We start from the raw sequence: 23,468 nt of genomic DNA on the forward strand, positions 1-23,468 counted from the left end.
AAAACAATGCTTTGCTGACAATCACAGCACTGAAAATCCTTCTACAATAACAGTCTGTGACTATTCAACTGAGGAGGACACTTTGTGCTCCAGTGTAAGACGTCTTTCCTTGGTCTTTCATGGTTAAGTAAAGGTGAATGCTCAGACACCTGTGCACTACCTCAGAGATTTGCACTAGAACCCTATACTGAGGAGTTTAAACTGGACTGTGGAGGGGACACGCACACACTCTTACGCATGCACACACTCTTACACACACACACCGATAGATCCTCATCTCTGTAGAGTGATGTCTCAGGTAGGCTGGGCAATAGGCCCCCACAGCTGCAGCAGCATCACTGATCATATCTGTTATGAGCCTGAGACCATCCCATTATTAATATTCACACCATCTAACTGGAACAATGCCCCCTTCTTTGGACTTTATTTTTCCCCCCACACTGGTCTAATTGGATGTAATTACTCATCTACAAAACAAATTAGCAGGTTGAGGTTGCCTTGGCGACCAGATCAGGCGGCCCAGCAGTGCGAATCGTTCGCCGAGCTCCATTTATACTGATAATTATCCCTCTCTCCCTCTTTCCACTCTCCCACTGGCCAGGGGCTGCTGGGGTGGGGGTGGGCAGCTCTCGTCGGCCAGCTCAGAACTTACTGCCCAGGGTTGGAGAGGCTGCATCTCTCATAGCATACTGCCATCACGAGGGTGGCTTTCTTCAAGTAGATATATGCTCCTGTCTCATTTCCACTTTGCCAGATGACTGCCTCTAAGGAAGGATTCTCAACCACTGCCTTGAAACTTGCTACTCTACTCATCTCTTTGAGAAAAAAAAGACAAAGAACACCATCATGTTCATGGTAAAATGTAGGGGATATTTCCACTTTACCCCTTTAGAGAGAGGACAAGGTGTTTAAGAGTGCACAAGTCTGTGATTATCCTGACACTGAGGCTTCAATTCCCCCAAATACACACAAATACTCACACACACATTAACACACACACACCGTCACAGACGCGCACACACACATGCACGCACACACACACACACGCTGTCACTGGCACACACACACATACACGCACACACACACACCTAGAGCAACGTTTGCTCCCAATCATCCCGCCCTCTCTCCCCTGCCCCCTCTCAATTCCCTGGTGGCCATAAAAATACATCACAACGCGGAGGACGTCAATAAACCTGTCATACAGCTTCCCAAATTAGCTTTGAATATCACAGCGACTGTAATTAGCTACTCCATTTCCATCGATGCAATTTTAAAAAGGAGAAAAAACTGCCGCTCTCTGGGCTGCAGAGAGTAGCTTTCACTTTCCATTTGAAATAGTATTTTCTGACTGAATGGGTGACTAATTAACAGCACTAGACCCCCTTTTCAAAGACAGCGACATTTCATAAATAATACATATTTAATGTCTTGTCATTTTATGCTCAGAGAGGCTTGGATAATGAATTTTAACAGATGATTTATTCCTGCATTTGCTAGCCCGTACCCAAGCCTTTGTTCTCCTTTAGGCGTTCATTCTTTCTCTCTTTCTTCCTCTCTCAATCCTTTTTCAAACACTGATAGCTTCCAAAAGTGCCTCATCACAGGAAAATAACAGTTTTTAAAAGAACACGAAAGAGGAAATGTTGTCTGACAGTGAATCACAGGTGTCTAATCAGCCATGTGACAATGTGATGTGTGACGTGGGCTACTTTCCCCTGCAGGTGTTAGTCAGGAGGTCTATGGAACACAACAACAGAACACTATAGAACACTATGGAACACTAGAACAGTTCTGATCCTATACTGTCTTTCTAACAACACAACGTTCACATTTTGACCGGGGTTTTGGTTAGTGTTAATGAGTGTTTATAAATGACAAGTGATTTATAAGGTGTAGCTATTCATATTCATAAGTCTTTAAATTAGGTCCATGCAAAAGTTTCTCCAACTTCCACTGAAACCAAAGTGAGTGAGGCCATGACCCCAGCCTGCCTGGAGCCCATTGGGAGAGACACAGCATCGATCAACCCCCAGGGGCTTCTTCCCAGTGACCCCTGAACATCTGCCAGCCACAGCTGTGTGAGCCACTGTACTGGGACAGGACAGGAGCAGGCGAAAAGGAGACAGGGACGCCTCCCCATCCCCAACGTGTCACATCTTTTAGCATAAAATGTAAATGTAAATCTTTTCCCTGGGCCCCAGTCAAACCGGGGGAAAACACTGTCACATGGATTGGTTTGGCATGCTAGACCCAGGACATGTGATGCTCTTCTGGGCTCGTCACTGAGCTAAGCGGAGCAGCATCTGGGGCGAACGGACGGACCTGAGCACCCGTGGGGCCCGGGGAGCCAGATTAATTTAGCCCAGCGAACGCAGCCAATCCCAGACTCCTCTGGGGCACTTCCCAGGATCACAGAGCTTGTTGGGAGGAAATGGATAATGATCTCAGATAATGTGTCAAAATGTGCCAAATGATTTCCCTCTCCAAGCAAGCTGTGGGTTCATCAGTGGAAAACAAAACAGCCAGGGTTCAGTGGAGGAGAATACTGAAAACCCCATCTACATAAGAAACTCTTATTTCTCTTTAAGGCAGAATAGAACCATAGGATAACAGTTTCCCTGGGGATATGAATCACATTGTAGAAATGATCAAACCAAACATAAATGAAGAAATGGTATGTTATGTATCTATGTCAATGATGTCATCACAGATGTATGTCAACATGTTACAGATTATAAATTGTGTATGTTGAAAACAACACATCCCTGCTTGTAAAAGCAGGAACATTTTAAACATATTTCACTGTTTAAATCCCTCTGAAAACAACATGTTACACTAGCAGGTGCTGCTTAATAGCACTATTATACAGTATGGGGTCCAATTCAGGCATAGAAATATGACTACCAAAGCATTACACTGTGCACTGTGCAGTAGGAAAGGTCACATCAAAGCATATCCTCAGTGTTTCACAGGTCACTGGGGGCCTAAAGACAGCATTGATTGGCCATAGAAAAGGCCCTGAGAGATATGCTTATTCCAGAAATAATATTGGAGGGAACTGAAGAAACGTTAACCTTCAGCACAATGCACTTATTGTGTACCAAGGGACTGTTGGCCAGGAGAACCGGACATGTAATGAGTCTCTTCAGCTGACGAGACTGATCCGCTCCCACTGAGTCTTACTGACATCCACCTACTCACAGGGGAGGGAGGGAGAGTGGGGCAGACAGAAGAAAAAAGAGGGGAGAGAGAAGGACAGGGAAAGGTAGAGAGAGAGAGAGATAGAGAGAGGGAGAGGGGGAGAGACACAGAGAGAGAGACAGGGAGAGAGATGGGATAGAGATAGGGAGAGAGACAGAGAGAGAGAGACAGAGAGAGAGAGACAGAGAGAGAGACATGTAGAGAGAGACAGGGAGAGAGACAGAGACAGAGAGAGAGAGACAGAGAGAGAGAGACAGGGAGAGAGACAGAGAGAGAGACAGATAGAGACAGAGAGAGAGACAGAGAGAGAGAGAGACAGGGAGAGAGACAGGGACAGAGACAGAGAGAGAGAGACAGGGAGAGAGACAGAGACAGAGAGAGAGACAGATAGAGAGACAGGGAGAGAGACAGAGAGAGAGACAGATAGAGAGACAGGGTGAGAGACAGGATGAGACAGAGAGAGAGACAGAGAGACAGACAGAGAGAGAGACAGAGAGAGAAAGGGAGAGAGACAGGGAGAGAGACAGGGAGAGAGACAGGGAGAGAGAGAGAGAGAGAGAGAGAGAGAGAGAGAGAGAGAGAGAGAGAGAGAGAGAGAGAGAGAAGAGAGAGAGAGAGAGAGAGAGAGAGAGAGAGAGAGAGAGAGAGAGAGAGAGAGAGAGAGAGAGAGATAGACAGGTAGAGCGACAGAGAGAGAGACAGGTAGAGCGAGAGACAGAGAGAGACACAGGTAGAGAGAGAGAGACAGGGAGAGAGACAGAGAGAGAGAGAAAGGGAGAGAGACAGGGAGAGAGAGACAGGGAGAGAGACAAAGAGAGAAAGGCAGAGAGTGAGAGAGCGAGAGAACGAGAGAGCGAGAGTTAATGGTTAAGAGGTAGTGTAAGCAAAACATAAAGAAGAAGAAAGAAAAAAAGAAGATAAAAGCTCAAAAGAGCATCCTCGGACCTAATGAGCTCGGCAGCAGAAATTCCATGGCGATCGATGCACGATGCAGGTTTACAGGCGGCGGCACGGAGGCCTTGAAAAAAGAAGGGGCCATCTCATCTGAGTTTTTGAAACATCCCACTCATTTTCGATGCACATAATAAGAGCTCATTCCTCTGGAGGGAGCTGAAAGGGCCTGAATGAGAGACAGAGCAGGTAGAAATATCTCTGTTGAGTGGGACCGAGGCGACGGAGGAGGGGAGATCAGAGGGGAAGGGCAACAAGGCCTATACTCCAGGCTGACATGACATTCACGCAGCTCCTCAGTTCTAGGAGAGAGGTGCATGATGGGGCTGATGCAACAGAAACAATGCTGCCACTCTGCATTCAAAGGCATTGTATTGTAGCATTTTTATTCTCCCATAGAATACTGTTTGAAACTAAAGCAAAAAGTTGAAAAGCACACCTGCACACCTCCAATAAGGACCAAAGTGATGATGAGGCAATCTAAAAGACAGCACTCTGATGAGTGATCTCCTTCTATTGGAGGATCAAAGATGCAATCTAGTGATCTAGCATCTCAGTGTAATGGGTGATACCATTGTTTAGGAGCCCAATAAGGTCAAGTCTGAGTGCACCAGACCCTAGATTTCCTGTGACTTACTGATCAATCACTCTGTCCATAGGAATGACAGGGCCACAGAGAATCCATCAATAACAACTCCTATTTTCTCCTCACTTATAACCTAAATTGATTATATCCCAGTAATAAACCAACAAAGCAATAACTTATCCGGGACATGTCATTCATCAGTGACTGTCAAATAGCTATCCCTATTCAATCAATCCTCTAATATTTTCTCAGATGACCTCAGTAATACAGGCTCATCATCTATTATTTATGCACAGAAGGATAAACACTGGGAAGGGAGACATAGAATAACATTCTGATTCCATTCTTGTCATTCAGGGCTAAGTTGTTATGGCGTGATAGCGAGGCCAGTCCTAGGGATTACTTTACTCAGAGAGTAAATAAAAGGGCCACACGGAGGAGTTAAAAATACCCTCCATCGTCATCAGCAGCACTGACCTGTCATGGAGAGGGAGGCCATGTGAGCGTGGTGTCGTTCTGTCCGGTGTAATTAAGACGTGGGTTGTCAGAGCCAGAGAGGAGAAAAGGGTGACACAGCCCCATGTTGGAGATAGGGGACTGTCTTTCACCTACCCTTGGCTCTCTGCGGAGCAGGCAGGCATGCCAGTGAGCAGCCAGCCACGTGGCGAGGAGAAGAAAGAGGCAGGGGTATAAGGCTCGCTCGGTGTGATGTTAAGCATGTGGGTAAATAGGAGCACGGTGGGGCGGTAACGAGATGCACCCGTCCACCCCGGCACAGCACGGCGCTGCAGCTCGGAGAGGAGACGAGCGGGAGATTAGCAGAGACGAAGGTCAAATTTAAACATGCTGCACCCAATCCTGTTTATCTACTGTGTGTGTGTGTGTGTGTATGTGTGTGTGTGTGTGTGTGTGTGTGTGTGTGTGTGTGTGTGTGTGTGTGTGTGTGTGTGTGTGTGTGTGTGTGTGTGTGTGTGTGGGTGTGTGGGTGTGTGTGCGGGTGTGTGTGCGTGCGTGCGTGCGTGCGTGTGTGTGTGTGTGTGTGTGGGTGTGGGTGTGTGCATGTGTGTGTGTGTGTGTGTGTGTGTGTGTGTGTGTGTGTGTGTGTGCGTGCGTGTCCTAGCGGCAGGAAGCATAGCGGTTAAGAGCGTTGGGCCAGTAACCGAAAGATCGCTGATTCGAATCCCCAAGCTGACTAGGTGAAAAATCTGTCAATGTGCCCTTGAGTAAGGCCCTTAACCCTAGTTGCTCCTGTAAGTCACTCTGGATAAGAGCATCTACTAAATTACTAAAATGTAAATGTAAAATGTGTGCAGTAAACTGTGGGGCTGCGGGTGACTGGAACCTCAGAGCTGAGAGAGCCCCCTACGGCTCCTCATTACCTAGTCTGCAGCAGACCTTTGAGGTCATCATTTATCTCACTACACCTCTGTCCTCACCTCCCCCTCATACATCATCTATCAGACAACCCAGAGTTGTGTTACAATCTGACAGCAGTACATGATGGGCCCCCTGCATCTCGAACTTCCTCATTCTCTGGCAGATTGTTTGTTTTGAAGAGGCCTGATTGGAGAGAAAGAACATCTGATTTGCTTCCTGTGTTCCCTGCGCTGAAGTGAATGGGTGTGTGTGTGTGTGTGTGTGTGTGTGTGTGTACACGCTTGAGTGTATTGATGGGTCAGGGCATATTTCCAAACAGTTTCCATCAGGACTTTGAGGTTTACATTCACATGATCATACTGCAGGAGCATGTGCACATATTGTAGAGGACCAACCTATGGGAGGTACAGTAGCACATGGAGACAGACGACCTGAGTCTGATTAAGAAAGCCAGTCTTCCCTAGAGCTTGGATGCTGCCTGCAATTTCCGACACCAAGGTTGTTATTCAGTGCTATTGATTGCTTTAGTGTTATTGAGAAGGACAGAGCCAGATCTGTTAATGTAGTTGACTGGTGAATCAATGATGAGTGAGAAACAGGGAGAAGTGTGTGTTTGTACATTGTTACCTAATCAATCAATGCTATGTGTGTGTACAGTGAGTGGATGTCTTCAGGTTTTCTGGTTGGAGGAGTAATGTTAGTCACTGAGGGCTAAAGCAGACATATCGCATCACATCGCCAATGAAGAACTACACAAAAGTTGAATTCAGCGACTAATTTCTAATTTGGTCAAAATCGATCAAGCTACTTTATGTCCTAAACACCAAATTATTTTGGTGAGTCATTCTTAGACAACGTTTTAGGATATGAGAATAACTGTTTCATTGAAGTGTTTAGGGCTCCAGCATGTGTGGACTGCATAAAGCATGTTTCCATGAGTGTGCTAAGGAGAAGCAGAGGAGCGGGAGAAGCTGGAGGGAGCAGCAGCCACACAGAACACGGACAGAGCAGAGTTTACCTGGCCCTGTGTTCTGCGGGTAAGCCATGTAGCCGCCTTTTCCACGGGCCCCCCTACCTGAGCCACGTGCTGCCGCCACCGCTGCTGCCGCCACTGGTCCGTACGCCGTCGCCGGGAAGCCTGCAGGCACACAGAGGGCACATGTCACTCACTGTCATCCCAGACTCAGCTAGTAGAACCCAGAGGCTGCTCCACAGGAGATCACCACAGTGTTCTAGTGTTCTATCGACACGCTCTGGGATCTGACTTACACAACCTTCCCATTCATACAGAGAGATAGAGAGACAGGGAGCGAGAGAAACAGGGAGAGAGAGAGACATAGAGACAGACAGCCTTCCCATTTATAGAGAGAGAGAGAAAGAGAAAGAGAGAGAGAGAGAGAGAGAGAGAGAGAGAGAGAGAGAGAGAGAGAGAGAGAGAGAGAGAGAGAGAGAGAGACAGAGAGCGGTACACTTGTGAACATGCGTGCATAAGCACATACACATAGATAGACACGCATGTATGTGCACACACACACGTATGCAATCACTCACTCACACACACTGTCTCTGGTGAGAGTTTAGGGTAGGTGGGAGGTCCTCTCTTCCATGCTGAGCCTTCACTCGCCTAATTATCAGCACATGCACACGCTGTGCACAGGACGCCCTAAAACGCTCACTATCGTTTCGATCGTGCCCAGTTATTCATGCCTCTTAATTGAGTTAGTAGCAGCGAGTGAGCTCTGCTTGGTGGAGGCTCTCTGTGCCATATTGCCATATTTCCATTTAGCGTGGGGAGACTATCTCCGCTGGGGGTAGGGGAGGGGATGTCAACGGCTTTACTCTGGGGAGAGACCAGCTTCTTTATAGAGATTTACAGCATTGCTCTCTGGGAGGTCTGGTTCTGTAATGTAATGTGTGCCCTGTATTTTCTTCTGGCCCCAGGAGTTACCAGTTAATATCAATCAGCTTTGGTCACTTGAATGCATGAGTGAAGGTATCAAAATATTTTCTATTTTCAGGCACTCAAATTGAGCCTTGACATTTTGTGGGTGGTTGGAAACTATCCTCCTCCTTCTCACTGTCATGTTCATATCCAATCAATACTCATTGCAAGAAAATTAGCATTTGTTGTTTTACTTTGACTTTCCGAGCCAATCTGTTAATCTGTTAAAATAGTGTTCAAATATGCTCTGAACAGTATTAAGCAGATTAGGACTTCCACTGATTTACTCAGTATAATGGTGCAGTGCTCTAACAATTTAACTAATACCAGCATCATTACAGTGTTCAATTAAAGCAACAAGGGGAGTCAGTGTGTCTATGCCTCTTTTAGAGCATTGATATAATTACAGTGCATTCTCTCTCTCTAATGAACACACCCATCTCTGGCTGACAGAGACCCGTCCATGCCCAGGGCCTGACACCAGAGATGGCTGCTCCTCTCTCCTCTACCCTCCCTCTCTCACACAGAGGAATGGCACGTCATTAGGCTTGACGACTGGCCTGACTCTTCACTCTGGCCCTAATACGCTTTTGCATAAATCAAACAGCCCACATTATCCTGACAGGAACGTACTGTTAACGAGAAAATTCAATCTCCTAATTTCCCCAGCCAGCCAGCCAGTCAGCCAGAGAGATGTGGTCTTGATCTTTTCGAAAGTGTCCTATGTTCATGTTCTGTGTTGGGTTGTGTGTGATATGTTCTGTGTTCTCTATGTGTTGTATTCTGTGTTTGTGTTCTGTGTGTGTATGTTCCGTGTGTGTTGGGCTGACAAGCAGCCGGACAGACACACAGGGGAAGTGTTGAGCCCTCTCCGGAGGAAGTCGGGAGTGTTTTTCTGATGCTGTCGAGGTGAGAAGACCACCAAGGTGTGACCTATTTTCTGGGCCAGCGTCCCCCTGCAGTTCTGCCCAGAGGGGCTCACACAAAGACTGATGAGGGTGAGGCAAGGGGGAGGTGGGAGGAGGCAACAGGGCAGGGTCAGAGGAACCGCAGAGGAGAAAAACACATTGGTTTTCAATTATGTAATTCACACCTCTGCAGACACAATGTGAGCATGAGCGATAACGTTGGTGTGAGGTGCCTTCATGCTGGGACCGTAAGGTGGGCGAGAAGCAAAGAGCTGCCGTTACAGGAAAAACAGCTCACAGCTCAGAGAGGTGAGTGTGTGATGGGTAGGGTTGCAAAATTCCGGTAACTTCCCCAAAATTCCCAGGTTTTCCATTTCCAGAAATCCCAGTTGGAAGATTCAAAGAAACAGAAGGGAATAAGCAGGAAATGCAGAATCCTCCAACCAGGATTTCTGGAACACCTGGGAATTTTTGGAAAGTTTCCGGAATTTTTCAACCCTAGTGAGGGGAGGGGCTTGGTGGGGACCACATGTAGGTGGCGGTGTATAGAGGAGGATATGACGCTGTCCATTCCACGCAATACTAAATTGGACAGACAGACGGAAAGCTTTTCACAACCAGTCCCAATTCTCCTCAAGTCTAAGACGGCCCTGATTCAAACAGCACCTCTGATATTCTACACCTCTGTTTAATCTCTTCAAAAAAACACAAATCACCTCGGATGTTATGTTTAATGACGGTTACGCATCCCTGCCTCTCCACAAACGCCAGCCCCGCTGTTGCTGTGCAGAAGAGCCCTTTGATGGAGTCAACACTGTTTTCTCTCCCTCGCTCTCTTTTCCTAAGTACTGTATCTTCCCCTCCCTGCCATTGTCACGATGCCCCCAGTTGACCCTGTGGCTTCAAAGTTAGTGGCAGGCAAAGTTGTGGAGAGAGATTAACTTTTCAGGATTAGGTGGGTTAATTAATAGATCGCTGCGGGTCTTTGTTTTGTGTTCAGGCGGTAAGAAGCCGCCCAAGAGAGGCGCTGCAGCATTAAATCAATTTCATGGGCCTTTTATTACTGAGAAGATAAAGCCAATATTTAGCTTTACATTTGTCACTATTATTTGGAACTGCTTTGCCACTTGAGTGGCTGCGCTCTCTCAGTGGGGTACTGGGGACAAGGACACATCTGTTTATGGACTGGGGGCCCGAGGAGGCATCTGGGGACCTGTCCTCAGTGCTGTCCTCTCTCCTCTCCGCCTCGGCTGAGAGCACAGGCATTCGCTCCACTTCAACAGAAGAGTCAGACAGAAGCACTGATTAGACTCACAGCAGCACTGCAGTATACAGTTCCTCTCTTTGAGTACTCAGACTTTGTAATCATTTTTGTCTTCAACTAATTCAAAACAACATGAGGTGAGTAATCTATTCATAACCACAAAGCTGTCATTGATATCCAGTAACAACAAAAAAACACAAATACTTTCCTTTTTCTTATACGAGATTAAGAGAAACAAAACGTGGGTTTTTCTACCCTTCCTTTGAGAGAGGTCATTCAAAGTAACAGCTATCTCCTCCCAGCTCTCCCCACAGTGTATCAGTCTCTACTCTATACATAGCCATCCTGACCCCTTGAAGCTTTGTGACGCCACTCCGCTCACCTCTCTGTCCTACATCCATCTTTCTTTCTCTCTCATTCAAACTACCACTGTTTTCCACTCCATTCTGTCATCCCTTACACTCATCTATACCAAATCCATCTCATTAGCTCTGCTCGTTTCTCATCGTTCTGTGAAACTTGCCAACATCTCTCCTGTTCCATGTCCCACACTGGCTTTATCGCCGTGTCCAGACCCCTTTTCCCCGAAGCCAGTGTGGCACGTCACTACGACGCTTTCACTATGGCGATGGACTGCAGCAGCGAGAGCCCCCACAGTAAGATCACAGCCGTGTCCTGAGCGCTATGACAACAGCTCGGCTGATGTAAGTGTCCTCTGTATTGTTCTGTTGCAGCTCAGGTCACCTAGCAATGACAATGCACCACCATTCCCCTGCTCTGCTTTGCACTAAACAACATTTTACATTGTAGTTTTAGATTTAGCATACGCTCTTATGCAGTTCTACGTACAGTTAGTGCATTCCTCTTATGATAGCTAGGTGGGACAATAAGACTGAGATGTCTTACTTAATATACTCTTTGAAGAGGTAGGGTTTCAGAAGTTTTTGGAAGATGGGCAGGGACTCTGCTGTCCTAGCTTCAGGGGGAAGCACGTTCGACCATTGGGGTGACAGGACAGAGAAGAGCTTTGACTGGGCAGAGCTGACCCCCTGTAGGGGTGGGATGGCCAAGAGACCAGAGGTGGCAGAATGGAGTGCTTGGTTGGGGAGTAGGGTTTGAGCATAGCCTGAAGGCATCGTACACCTTGGAATATACAACGGTTTTAGAACAATCCACAGGGCAGAGAAAGAGCAGGAGAATGTAGCTGAAGAGTGTTTTTATCAAAGCACTGCTGTAGTTTTACATAGACAAATTATTCACTCTTCTGGTTTGTCTGTCTGAGAGAGAGGGGGACATAAAGTTCTCTGTACAGGGGGTGAGACTTTTACAGAGGGAATACGTCGGTAAACACAGTCATGGCCCACAGGGAAAGACAAGAAGCTCTGAGAGAGGCAGCCTCACTGTGGCCTCACTAAGAAGAGGAGGAGGGGTGGGGGGAGGGAGACACTGGGGAAATGGCGAGAGAAAAAATCACTCCCCCCTATGTTCCCTTTTACAGGAACCTTTGAAAAAAGAAATGGGAAAATAAATAACGACAAACAAGAGAGGAAAAAAACTGATGTCATATTTTTATCTCCAGGCTGACAAGTGGCCCATTGTTGTCGTCCTTCAGCACCAAGTCTCATCTTTTGTTGTTTTGGAAAAGGCTCTTCGCCAGCCGTATCAAAGGCTCAAATCACAGATGAGCTGGAGAGAACCAGGTGGCTTTTACATGAGCTGCCACTCACACACTAGCTTCTCACCTCTCCTTTGAGTGAATTCATTCTTAATGCCTCTGAATCAATGAAAACACCCACACACTGAGTTCTCCCTCATACAAGAGAAATGTAAACGTACAATCTGTGAGCGTTTGTGTCTGCGAGCATGCACAGAAGTACTGTATCTGTGCGATTAAAAGACTGGGTTGTCTATTCATGTCGGTTGGTGTAGTTGTGGTTGTGTGTGTGCATGCACTCAATGGATTTGTGTAAGTGTGAGTGCACACTTGTGGATGTGTGTGTGTGTGTTTGTGTGAGCGAGCACCTTTTGTCCACCTGCAAGTGTGAACAGTGTCTCTTTTTGTGTCGATTGAGGGCAAATGGGTCCGTTTGGAATGAAACCATTTGGTACACTGATCCTTTGTTATTAGGACTTCATGGGTTTTGATTTGGGAAAGTCATTTATAGAAATAGGGAGAAAGCCCAGAGTCCAAAAAAAGCCAGGCTTTACGCTGGTAATTGCATTTTTCATACACCATTGAAAATAATGATGTGGGGAGGAAGCAGAAAGATTTGGAAAAATCCCAAACCCCTATATCCTCCTCTCGTCTCCTCTCCTCTCCGCTCAAATCAAATCAAATTATATTTGTCACATGCGCCGAATACAACAGATGTAGACCTTACAGTGAAATGCTTACTTACAAGCCCTTAACCAACAATGCAGTTTTAAGAAAGAATACCCTAACAAATAAAATAATAATAATAATAATAATTAAAGAGCAGCAGTAAAATAACAATAGTAAAATAACAATAGCGAGGCTATATACAGGGGGTACCAGCACAGAGTCAATGTGCGGGGGCACCGGTTAGTCGAGGTAATTGAGGTAATATGTACAGTGGGGAAAAAAAGTATTTAGTCAGCCACCAATTGTGCAAGTTCTCCCACTTAAAAAGATGAGAGAGGCCTGTAATTTTCATCATAGGTACACGTCAACTATGACAGACAAAATGAGAAAAAATAATCCAGAAAATCACATTGTAGGATTTTTAATGAATTTATTTGCAAATTATGGTGGAAAATAAGTATTTGGTCAATAACAAAAGTTTCTCAATACTTTGTTATATACCCTTTGTTGGCAATGACACAGGTCAAATGTTTTCTGTAAGTCTTCACAAGGTTTTCACACACTGTTGCTGGTATTTTGGCCAATTCCTCCATGCAGATCTCCTCTAGAGCAGTGATGTTTTGGGGCTGTCGCTGGGCAACACGGACTTTCAACTCCCTCCAAAGATTTTCTATGGGGTTGAGATCTGGAGACTGGCTAGGCCACTCCAGGACCTTGAAATGCTTCTTACGAAGCCACTCCTTCGTTGCCCAGGCGGTGTGTTTGGGATCATTGTCATGCTGAAAGACCCAGCCACGTTTCATCTTCAATGCCCTTGCTGATGGAAGGAGGTTTTCACTCAAAATCTCACGTTACATGGCCCCATTCATTCTTTCCTTTACACGGATCAGTCGTCCTGGTCCCTTTGCAGAAAAACAGCCCCAAAGCATGATGTTTTCACCCCCATGCTTCACAGTAGGTATGGTGTTCTTTGGATGCAACTCAGCATTCTTTGTCCTCCAAACACGACGAGTTGAGTTTTTACCAAAAAGTTCTATTTTGGTTTTATCTGACCATATGACATTTTCCCAATCCTCTTCTGGATGCACTCTAGCAAACTTCAGACGGGCCTGGACATGTACTGGCTTAAGCAGGGGGACACGTCTAGCACTGCAGGATTTGAGTCCCTGGCGGCGTAGTGTGTTACTGATGATAGGCTTTGTTACTTTGGTCCCAGCTCTCTGCAGGTCATTCACTAGGTCCCCCCGTGTGGTTCTGGGATTTCTGCTCACCGTTCTTGTGATCATTTTGACCCCACGGGGTGAGATCTTGCATGGAGCCCCAGATCGAGGGAGATTATCAGTGGTCTTGTATGTCTTCCATTTCCTAATAATTGCTCCCACAGTTGATTTCTTCAAACCAAGCTGCTTACCTATTGCAGATGCAGTCTTCCCAGCCAGGTGCAGGTCTACAATTTTGTTTCTGGTGTCCTTTGACAGCTCTTTGGTCTTGGCCATAGTGGAGTTTGGAGTGTGACTGTTTGGGGTTGTGGACAGGTGTCTTTTATACTGATAACAAGTTCAAACAGGTGCCATTAATACAGGTAACGAGTGGAGGACAGAGGAGCCTCTTAAAGAAGAAGTTACAGGTCTGTGAGAGCCAGAAATCTTGCTTCTTTGTAGGTGACCAAATACTTATTTTCCACCATAATTTGCAAATAAATTCATTAAAAATCCTACAATGTGATTTTCTGGATTTGTTTTCCTCAATTTGTCTGTCATAGTTGACGTGTACCTATGATGAAAATTACAGGCCTCTCTCATCTTTTTAAGTGGGAGAACTTGCACAATTGGTGGCTGACTAAATACTTTTTTTCCCCACTGTACATGTAGGTAGAGTTATTAAAGTGACTATGCATAGATAATGAACAGAGAATAGCAGCAATGCAATTAGTCTGGGTAGCCATTTGATTAGATGTTCAGGTCTGTTTAGAAGCTGGTAGAAGCTGTTTAGAAGCCTCTTGGACCTAGAATTGGCGCTCCGGTACCGCTTGCTGTGCGGTAGCAGAGAGAACAGTCTATGACTAGGGTGGCTGCCCTCTTCACGACTGTCTTGGTGTGCTTGGACCATGTTAGTTTGTTGGTGATGTGGACACCAAGGAACTTGAAGCTCTCAACCTGCTCCACTACAGCCCTGTCGATGAGAATGGGGGCGTGCTCGGTCCTCTTCTTTTTCCTGTAGTCCACAATCATCTCCTTTGTCTTGATCATGTTGAGGGAGAGGTTGTTGTTCTGGCACCATACAGCCAGATCTCTGACCTCCTCCCTATAGGCTGTCTCGTCGTTGTCAGTGATCAGGCCTACCACTGTTGTGTCATCGGCAAACTTAATGATGGTGTTGGAGTCGTGCCTGGCCATGCAGTCATGAGTGAACAGGAAGTACAGGAGGGGACTGAGCACACACCCCTGAAGGGCCCCCGTGTTGAGGATCAGCATGGCGGATGTGTTGTTACCTCCGCTCCTCTCCTCTCCTCTCCTCTCCTCTCCTCTCTTCTCTTCTCTTCTCTTCTCTTCTCTTCTCTTCTCTTCTCTTCTCTTCTCTTCTCTTCTCTTCTCTTCTCTTCTCTTCTCTTCTCTTCTCTTCTCTTCTCTTCTCTTCTCTTCTCTTCTCTTCTCTTCTCTTCTCTTCTCTTCTCTTCTCTTCTCTTCTCTTCTCTTCTCTTCTCTTCTCTTCTCTTCTCCTCTCCTCTCCTCTCCTCTCCTCTCCTCTCCTCTCCTCTCCTCTCCTCTCCTCTCCTCTCCTCTCCTCTCCTCTCCTCTCCTCTCCTCTCCTCTCCTCTCCTCTCCTCTCCTCTCCTCTCCTCTCCTCTATGGAGCAGAAGACAGAGGGAGTAGCTAGCTAGCTACTGTAGCTGAGGAGGAAAGCTGATTGTTTCCTCATGAACTATAATGAAGCAATATATTGTGACAGAATCAACCACAACACTAGAACACTGCAACCATTACAAACGTCGGTCCACCAAAGGTTAGAGAGCCACGATTTACGACTAATTACCACATTAGTCGTAAACACACACAAACACACATCTACCCAGCAGCACCACATGAGCTACGTGCTGTGTTTCATACAGCTACTGTATAGTGAGGGAATGATATACGACCACAGGCTATATTACTTTGTCATCGTGTCTTATAGCGCCCATAGTTTATTAGGGTGACTTACTTGGCTCCTGAGAGAGATGTTCACACATACCATTAAACGTTGAAAGACTTTCAGACCGATTGTGCCGACGGTGTCTGAGTGCACTGGAGCAGCCAGAACATTCTGTCTAACAAACTACATAGCGCTCTACACAGACAGCTCATGGAGTCCCGAGGCAATCTGCTGCAGAGCTGAGAGAGAATCAGGAGAATGGAGATGTCCAGCCTCAGTAGTTTTCATGTTATCTTATATACATGTAATACCAGAAACCTGGCATGGTTTTTCCTTCCCCTCATCAGTATTATTGTATGTTGGTCTCTGGTCCAGGGTCAGTAGAGAGAACCTGCCAGGACACACAGCTGGGTTTTTCTCTGGAACTCTTTGTTGGTGTAACATCTCAGTCCGATTTAGAATCAGGGAGTGTATAACATGGGAGTGATAAGCCTGTGGGACCCTGTTGAATCAAAGAGCCCAGAGAAAGTTCAGAATGTGTGTGTGTGACTGGACACCGCCCTCCTAACTAGATGCCAGTGTGGTTCCTCTGGGGCCGGGGGCGTTGATATTAACTAGACTAGGCCACCAAAGCCCCCTCTCAATAACACCAAAGTAAACAGTATTTTACATTTTTTTAATGCAATTTATTTTATTGAGAAATACTGCGCCAAACATCTTATTTAAACATATTTTTGTAATTATAGTTTTTATTGTTTCCTTTCACAATATAACAACAATACAATTGAATTACATTTGGCATTAAACAATAACTTGACAGACATGAATATACACTTATAGTATAATGCTGGTAGTCCCAGCCCACCCTATCAAAGGCTTTCTCTGCTTCTAGGGATAAGGCTGCCACTGAAGTATCCAAATATTTTGCCTTCCAGATGACATGCAATAGGCATCTAAGATTATCAGATGAAGTTCTGCCTTTCACAAATCCCACCTGGTCTGGATTTATGATTTTCTTAATGATATGATTCACCCTCATAGCCAGAAGTTTTGTAAACAATCTTCCATCACAATTTATCATCAAATTGGACGGTAGCTCGCACACTCATAGGGATCCCTTCCCTTTTTGAGAATTAGGGTGATTACTGCATCACTCATAGAAGGTGGGAACTCACCTGTGTCAATCAATGTGTTAAATGTTTTCAATATTTCTGGGCTAAGCTGCTCTGCAAACCTTTTATAGAAATCACTGGGTATCCCAACCAACCCTGGAGTTTCACCACTGGGTGATTGTCTTATAGTTTCGGTCAATTCCTCCAAAGTAATAAGGCGGTCAAGCTAATTCCTGTCTTCCTAGTTTATGAAGGTTCAAATGCCTCTGCTTTCTGCATATCTAAAGGACCGTTTGAAGTATAACGTTCCTGATAGAAGTCTCAAAATATATAGTTTATTTCTTTATGATTGGTAATCAGCTTGCCTGTCTTATTTATGATTCTACCTACTTGCCTATCTGTTTCTCTAGATTTCAATTGACTGGCCAACAGTTTTCCTGCCTTTTCATCTGATTTGTACCATCCCTGCTTCAGCCTGTACAGGGAATCTGTTACTTGAACTCTGTGAAGCATTTGTTTGGGCTGCAATTTCTGAGGCTGGTAACTCTAATGAACTTATCCTCTGCAGCGGAGGTAACTCTGGGTCTTCTGTTCCTGTGGCGGTCCTCATGAGAGCCAGTTTCATCATAGCGCTTGATGGTTTTTGTGACTGCACTTGAAGAAACTTTCAGTTCGTGAAATTTTCCAGATTGACTGACCTTCATGTCTTAAAGTAATGATGGACTGTTGTTTCTCTTTGCTTATTTGAGCTGTTCTTGCCATAATATGGAATTGGTCTTTTACCAAATAGGGCTATCTTCTGTATACCCCCCCCCGCAACATTGTCTCAACACAACTGATTGGTTCAAACGCATTAAGAAGGAAAGAAATTCCACAAATGAACTTTTAACAAGGCACATCTGTTAATTGAAATGCATTCCAGGTGACTACCTCATGAAGCTGGTTGAGAGAATGCCAAGCGTGTGCAAAGCTGTCATCAAGGCAAAGGGTGGCTACTTTGAAGAATATATTATGATTTGTGTAACACTTTTTCGGTTACTACATGATTCCGTATGTATTATTTCATAGTTTTGATGTCTTCACTATTATTCTACAATGTAGAAAATAGTAAAAATAAAGAAAAACTCTGGAATGAGTAGGTGTGTCCAAATTTTTGACTGGTACTGTATACCTTTGGAAAATAGAATTGAGACACCTCTTTTTTTGGTTGAATGTATTATGGTAAGCACTGCCCACCCATCTGTCTCCCACCCTAGGAGCATCCCTTTCCAGCAGGTGGGTCTCTTGGAGCATAATCACATCTGAGAGTTTTTGTTTAAGATAATTCAATACCTTTCGTCTTTTTAAATATGAACCTAATCCGCTCACATTCCACAACGTAACTTTAATCACCTTGGTCATCATATCTGAAAGGTTGTAAATATATTATTACCAAAACGTTACGAATGTTAGAATATTTTAAATCAATGCGTTTCTGATAAGCCACTGCTTAGCGAATCAAAGAAAGTGAACGACTGGTTGTACCCCCCACCTAGAACACTAAACTTTCCATAGAACAAATATGTCATAAACATATCCCAACCCCACAAGATACAAAAAACTTAAACTACAAAATAAAAATCTCCCTCCCCCTAAACCAGGCCTTCATCCGTCTGAAGTGTCCCGAGGTCTTCCGAGCACTGACGCGCCAACTAGAATAAGAACGTTTCACCAACGCCAAATATAGGCATAACCATATACGTTTTGAAATGACAGAGATGAGATCAATCAAAAACATTGAACATAAAGACAGGCTGATCATTATTTTTGCAAAGAGAAGAGATTACATTTGCATGTAGACTGATACATGAACTGTCTAATTCCAAAAGGCAGGAATGTAAGCAAAGAACAAATACAAACGGGAGACCGGTATAGGTCATAATAATGATTAAATAAAATAAGCCCATCACGCATGGCACGAACACACCTGTTGTGGCCTATATTGACCCATTATGGCTGTTATAAGAGTGACAACTTAAAATAATATATATGTTTATCCCCACTATAACCATAAAACAGAATGATATGCTTGGACTATAATCCTGCTTAATCTAGTACTACATTGATATCAACTATAAACCAGAAAGATACATTATATTTCACCAGGATAGGCCGGGGGTTGGTGGGGCTGGTCCTGGGCGCATGTGTTCTCTCGATGTTCATGTTGTTAACATCCTCCGGTGTGTTATCAATAGGTTGGGTAAAATGTCTTTCACACAATCCTCCATATTTATGTGGATTTCGGGAACCCCTCTGATCCGAAGTGTGTTTCTCCGACTGTCATTTTCCTGGTATTGAAGTTGTTCTTCAAGCTTTTCAATCACAGTCTCCATTTTTTCAACAGTGTTGTTTAGGCAGGTGTTCTTGTCCTCCAAGGTTGATATCCTCTCTTCTGCATTTGTAAATTGGTTGTCGAGAGTGTACACTTTTGTTTTCAGTATGCCCACTGTATGTTTTATTTCAGCCACATCTTCGCCCACTTTTGCAATTTTCTCTTCGAGATTTTAGTTCTGGGTCATCAGGCTGTTCTTCTCCGCCATTTTCCTTGCTAGCTGCAAGTAGAGACAACATTTTCGTGTTTTTCGTCAAAAGTGTCTGCTTTTGTTTCTAAGTTGTTTTTCCATGTAACCGATATCTTGGACAATTAGTTAACAAAATGTGTAACTAGGCGTTTAATAATTAGTGAAAATATTGGAGCTACACAGCCTCTTTAGTTAGCTGCTGCTCCTCGCCACATCGTCGCCAGAAGTCAAAATGCTAAAGTAAACAGTCTTAATTTGTTATGCATTTTAATGGTCCTCTCCGTACATGGAGAAGGAAGAAACTTAGATGAGGGGAACGGACTGAGGTACGCTAAGATGAAAGAGAGTAGCTTCAAGTGTCCGATCATCAACGCAACTCAGAGCTCAGATGAATCCCCTAGCTGATGGGTGGCTATATCTATGGGACGGAAGCAGTGTGTATGTGCGCTAATGTATAGCAGGCATACTACACACTCACCACTGCCTAAACCATGTTTTATGATACGCAATTATATTTTTTAATGCCATTCAATACAAGGCGAAACAGTTATCTTAATAATGTGAAAGTAAAACATTGGTTGTACTTGGCACAGTCAGGCTCTGAACACTCAGTGAGTTACACAGCAGTTCTGCTATACGACCTGCCACTGATTGAAGAAGTCATTAACCTCTATGGGATCAGAGTCCCGTATACGGGATGGTTGAGCTAACGTGCGCTTATGTAATTAGCATGACTGTTATAAGTAACAGCAAACTTTCCAGGACATAGACATGTCTTATATGGGCAGAAAGCTTAAATTCTTGTTAATCCAATTTACAGTAGCTATTACAGTGAAAAAATACCATGCTATTGTTTGAGGAGAGTGCACAACAACAAAAAACTTATCACGGTAACTGTAATGTAAATAATGTACTTACATTCAGTAATCTTGCTCTGATTTGTCATCCTAAGGGTCCCAGAGATAAAATGTAGCATAGTTTTGTTTGATAAAATCCATTTTTATATTCAAATGTAGGAACTGGGTTCTACAGTTTGAACCCCTGCTGTCTCTGGCTCCACACCCACCACGCCCGGTCATCTAGATGTGTGAAAGTTAGTGTATAAGCTAATGATCCATCATGTATGACATTCCTGGGAGTGTGTAAACTTAAATTTTGTATTACCATACATTTTTGTATGTTCTCTATAGTTACAGTTGAAGTCAGAAGTTTACATACACCTTAGCCAAATACATTTAAACTCAGTTTTTCACAATTCCTGACATTTAATCCTAGTAAAAATTCCCTGTCTTAGGTCAGTTAGGATCACCACTTTATTTTAAGAATGTGAAATGTCAGAATAATAGTAGAGAGAAGGACTTATTTCAGCTTTTATTTCTTTCATCACATTCCCAGTGAGTCAGAAGTTTACATACACTCAATTAGTATTTGGTAGCTTTGCCTTTAAATTGTTTAACTTGGGTAAAATGTTTCGGGTAGCCTTCCACAGGCTTCCCACAATAAGTTGAGTGAATTTTGGCCCATTCCTCCTGACAGAGCTGGTGTAACTGAGTCAGGTTTGTAGGCCTCCTTGCTCGCACACGCCTTTTCAGTTCTGCCCACACATTTTCTATAGGGTTGAGGTCAGAGCTTTGTGATGGCCACTCCAATACCTTGACTTTGTTGTCCTTAAGCCATTTTGCCACAACTTTGGAAGTATGCTTGGGGTCATTGTCCATTTGGAAGACCCATTTGCGACCAAGCTTTAACTTCCTGACTGATGTCTTGAGATGTTGCTTCAATATATCCACATAATTTTCCTTCCTCATGATGCCATCTATTTTGTGAAGTGCACCGGTCCCTCCTGCAGCAAACCACCCCCACAGCATGATGCTGCCACCACCGTGCTTCACGTTTGGGATGGTGTTCTATAGAATAGAACCAAATACTAATTGAGTGTATGTAAACTTTTGACCCACTGGGAATGTGATGAAAGAAATAAAAGCTGAAATAAGTCATTCTCTCTACTATTATTCTGACATTTCACATTAAAATAAAGTGGTGATCCTAACTGACCTAAGACAGGGAATTCTTACTAGGATTAAATGTCAGGAATTGTGAAAAACGGAGTTGAAATGTATTTGGCTAAGGTGTATGTAAACTTCCGACTTCAACTGTACTTGAAAATGTATCAATTGACCAATTCGGCATATTTGGGCATACTTGATACAAAATAGTCCAGTATTGTAATGCTTCACTGGACCATTGCTATTCAAACTTCCGGGATGGTTATAAGGCCCTCCCCCGCCCTCCTTTCAGCAAATCTGACCACGACTCCATTTTGCTCCTCCCTTCCTATAGGCAGAAACTCAAACAGGAAGTACCCGTGCTAAGGACTATTCAACGCTGGTCTGACCAATCGGAATCCATGCTTCAAGATTGTTTTCATCACGCGGACAGGGATATGTTCCGGGTAGCTTGCGAAAATAATTTAGACGAATACACTGAAACGGTAACTGAGTTTATCAGGAAGTGTATAGGAGATGTTGTGCCCACTGTAACTATTAAAACCTACCCTAACCAGAAACCGTGGATAGATGGCAGCATTCGCGCAAAACTGAAAGCGCGAACCACCGCATTTAACCATAGCAAGGTGACTGGGAATATGGCAGAATACAAACAGTGTAGCTACTCACTCCGGCAAGGCAATTAAACAGGCAAAACATCAGTTTAGAGAGTGGAGTCGCAATTCAACGGCTCAGACACGAGATGTATGTGGCGGGGTCTACAGACAATCACGGACTATAAAAAGAAAACCAGCCACGTCGTCGACACGGACGTCTTGCTTCCGGACAAGCTAAACACCTTCTTTGCCCGCTTTTAGGATAACACAGTGCCACCAACCCGGCCCACTACCAAGGACTGTGGCCTCTCCTTCTCCGTGGCCGACGTGAGTAAGACATTTAAGCATGTTAACCCCCGCAAGGCTGCCGGCCCAGACGGCATCTCTAGCCGCGTCCTCAGAGCATGCGCAGATCAGCTAGCTGGTGTGTTTACGGACATATTCAATCTCTCCCTATCCCAGTCTGGTGTCCCCACATGCTTCAAGATGGCCACCATTGTTCCTGTACCCAAGAAAGCAAAGGTAACTGAACTAAATGACTATCGCCCCGTAGCACTCACCTCTGTCATCATGAAGTGCTTTGAGAGACTAGTCAAGGATCATATCACCTCTACCTTACCTGTCACCCTAGACCCAATAGATCCACGGACGATGCAATCGCCATCACACTGCACACTGCCCTATCCCATCTGGACAAGAGGAATACCTATGTAAGAATGCTGTTCATTGACTATAGCTCAGCATTCAACACCATAGTACCCTCCAAGCTCATCGTTAAGCTCGAGGCCCTGGGTCTGAACCCCGCCCTGTGCAACTGGGTCCTGGACTTCCTGATGGGCCGCCCCCAGGTGGTGAAGGTAGAAAACAACATCTCCACTTCGCTGATCTTCTACACTGGGGCCCCTCAAGGGTGCGTGCTCAGCCCCCTCCTGTACTCCCTGTTCACCCATGACTGCGTGGCCAAGCACGCCTCCAACTCAATCATCAAGTTTGCAGACGACACAACAGTAGTAGGCTTGATTACCAACAATGACGAGACAGCCTACAGGGAGGAGGTGAGGGCTCTGGGAGTGTGGTGCCAGGAAAATAACCTCTCACTCAACGTCAACAAAACAAAGGAGATGATCGTGGACTTCAAGAAACAGCAGAGGGTGCACCCCCCTATCCACATCGATGGGACCGCAGTGGAGAAGGTGGAAAGCTTCAAGTTCCTTGGCGTACACATCACTGACAAACTGAAATGGTCCACCCACGCAGACAGTGTGGTGAAGAAGGCGCAACAGAGCCTCTTCAACCTCAGGAGGCTGAAGAAATTTGGCTTGGCACCTAAAACCCTCACAAACTTTTACAGATGCACAATTGAGAGCATCCTGTCGGGCTGTATCACCGCCTGGTACGGCAACTGCACCGCCCGCAACCGCAGGGCTCTTCAGAGGGTGGTGCGGTCTGCCGAACGCATTACCGGGGACAAACTACCCGCCCTCCAGGACACCTACAGCACCCGATGTT

At 45.0% G+C, this 23,468-nt stretch overlaps 1 protein-coding gene across 5 annotated transcripts in view; it reads right to left on the reverse strand.

The window, feature by feature from the left end:
- LOC311136086 (RNA-binding protein Musashi homolog 2) overlaps window positions 1-23,468 on the reverse strand; it is a 323,857-nt gene that overhangs the window by 13,869 nt on the left and 286,520 nt on the right. For all 5 annotated transcript variants that reach the window (XM_084170165.1, XM_084170162.1, XM_084170166.1 and 2 more), the window contains exon 11: window positions 7,191-7,253. In XM_084170165.1, coding sequence (XP_084026291.1) covers window positions 7,191-7,253 — 63 coding nt within the window. The remainder of the gene's footprint in view (window positions 1-7,190; window positions 7,254-23,468) is intronic.

Source organism: Coregonus lavaretus (genome assembly GCF_964263955.1).
Source record: "Coregonus lavaretus genome assembly, chromosome: 10".
NCBI lineage: Eukaryota > Metazoa > Chordata > Actinopteri > Salmoniformes > Salmonidae > Coregonus > Coregonus lavaretus.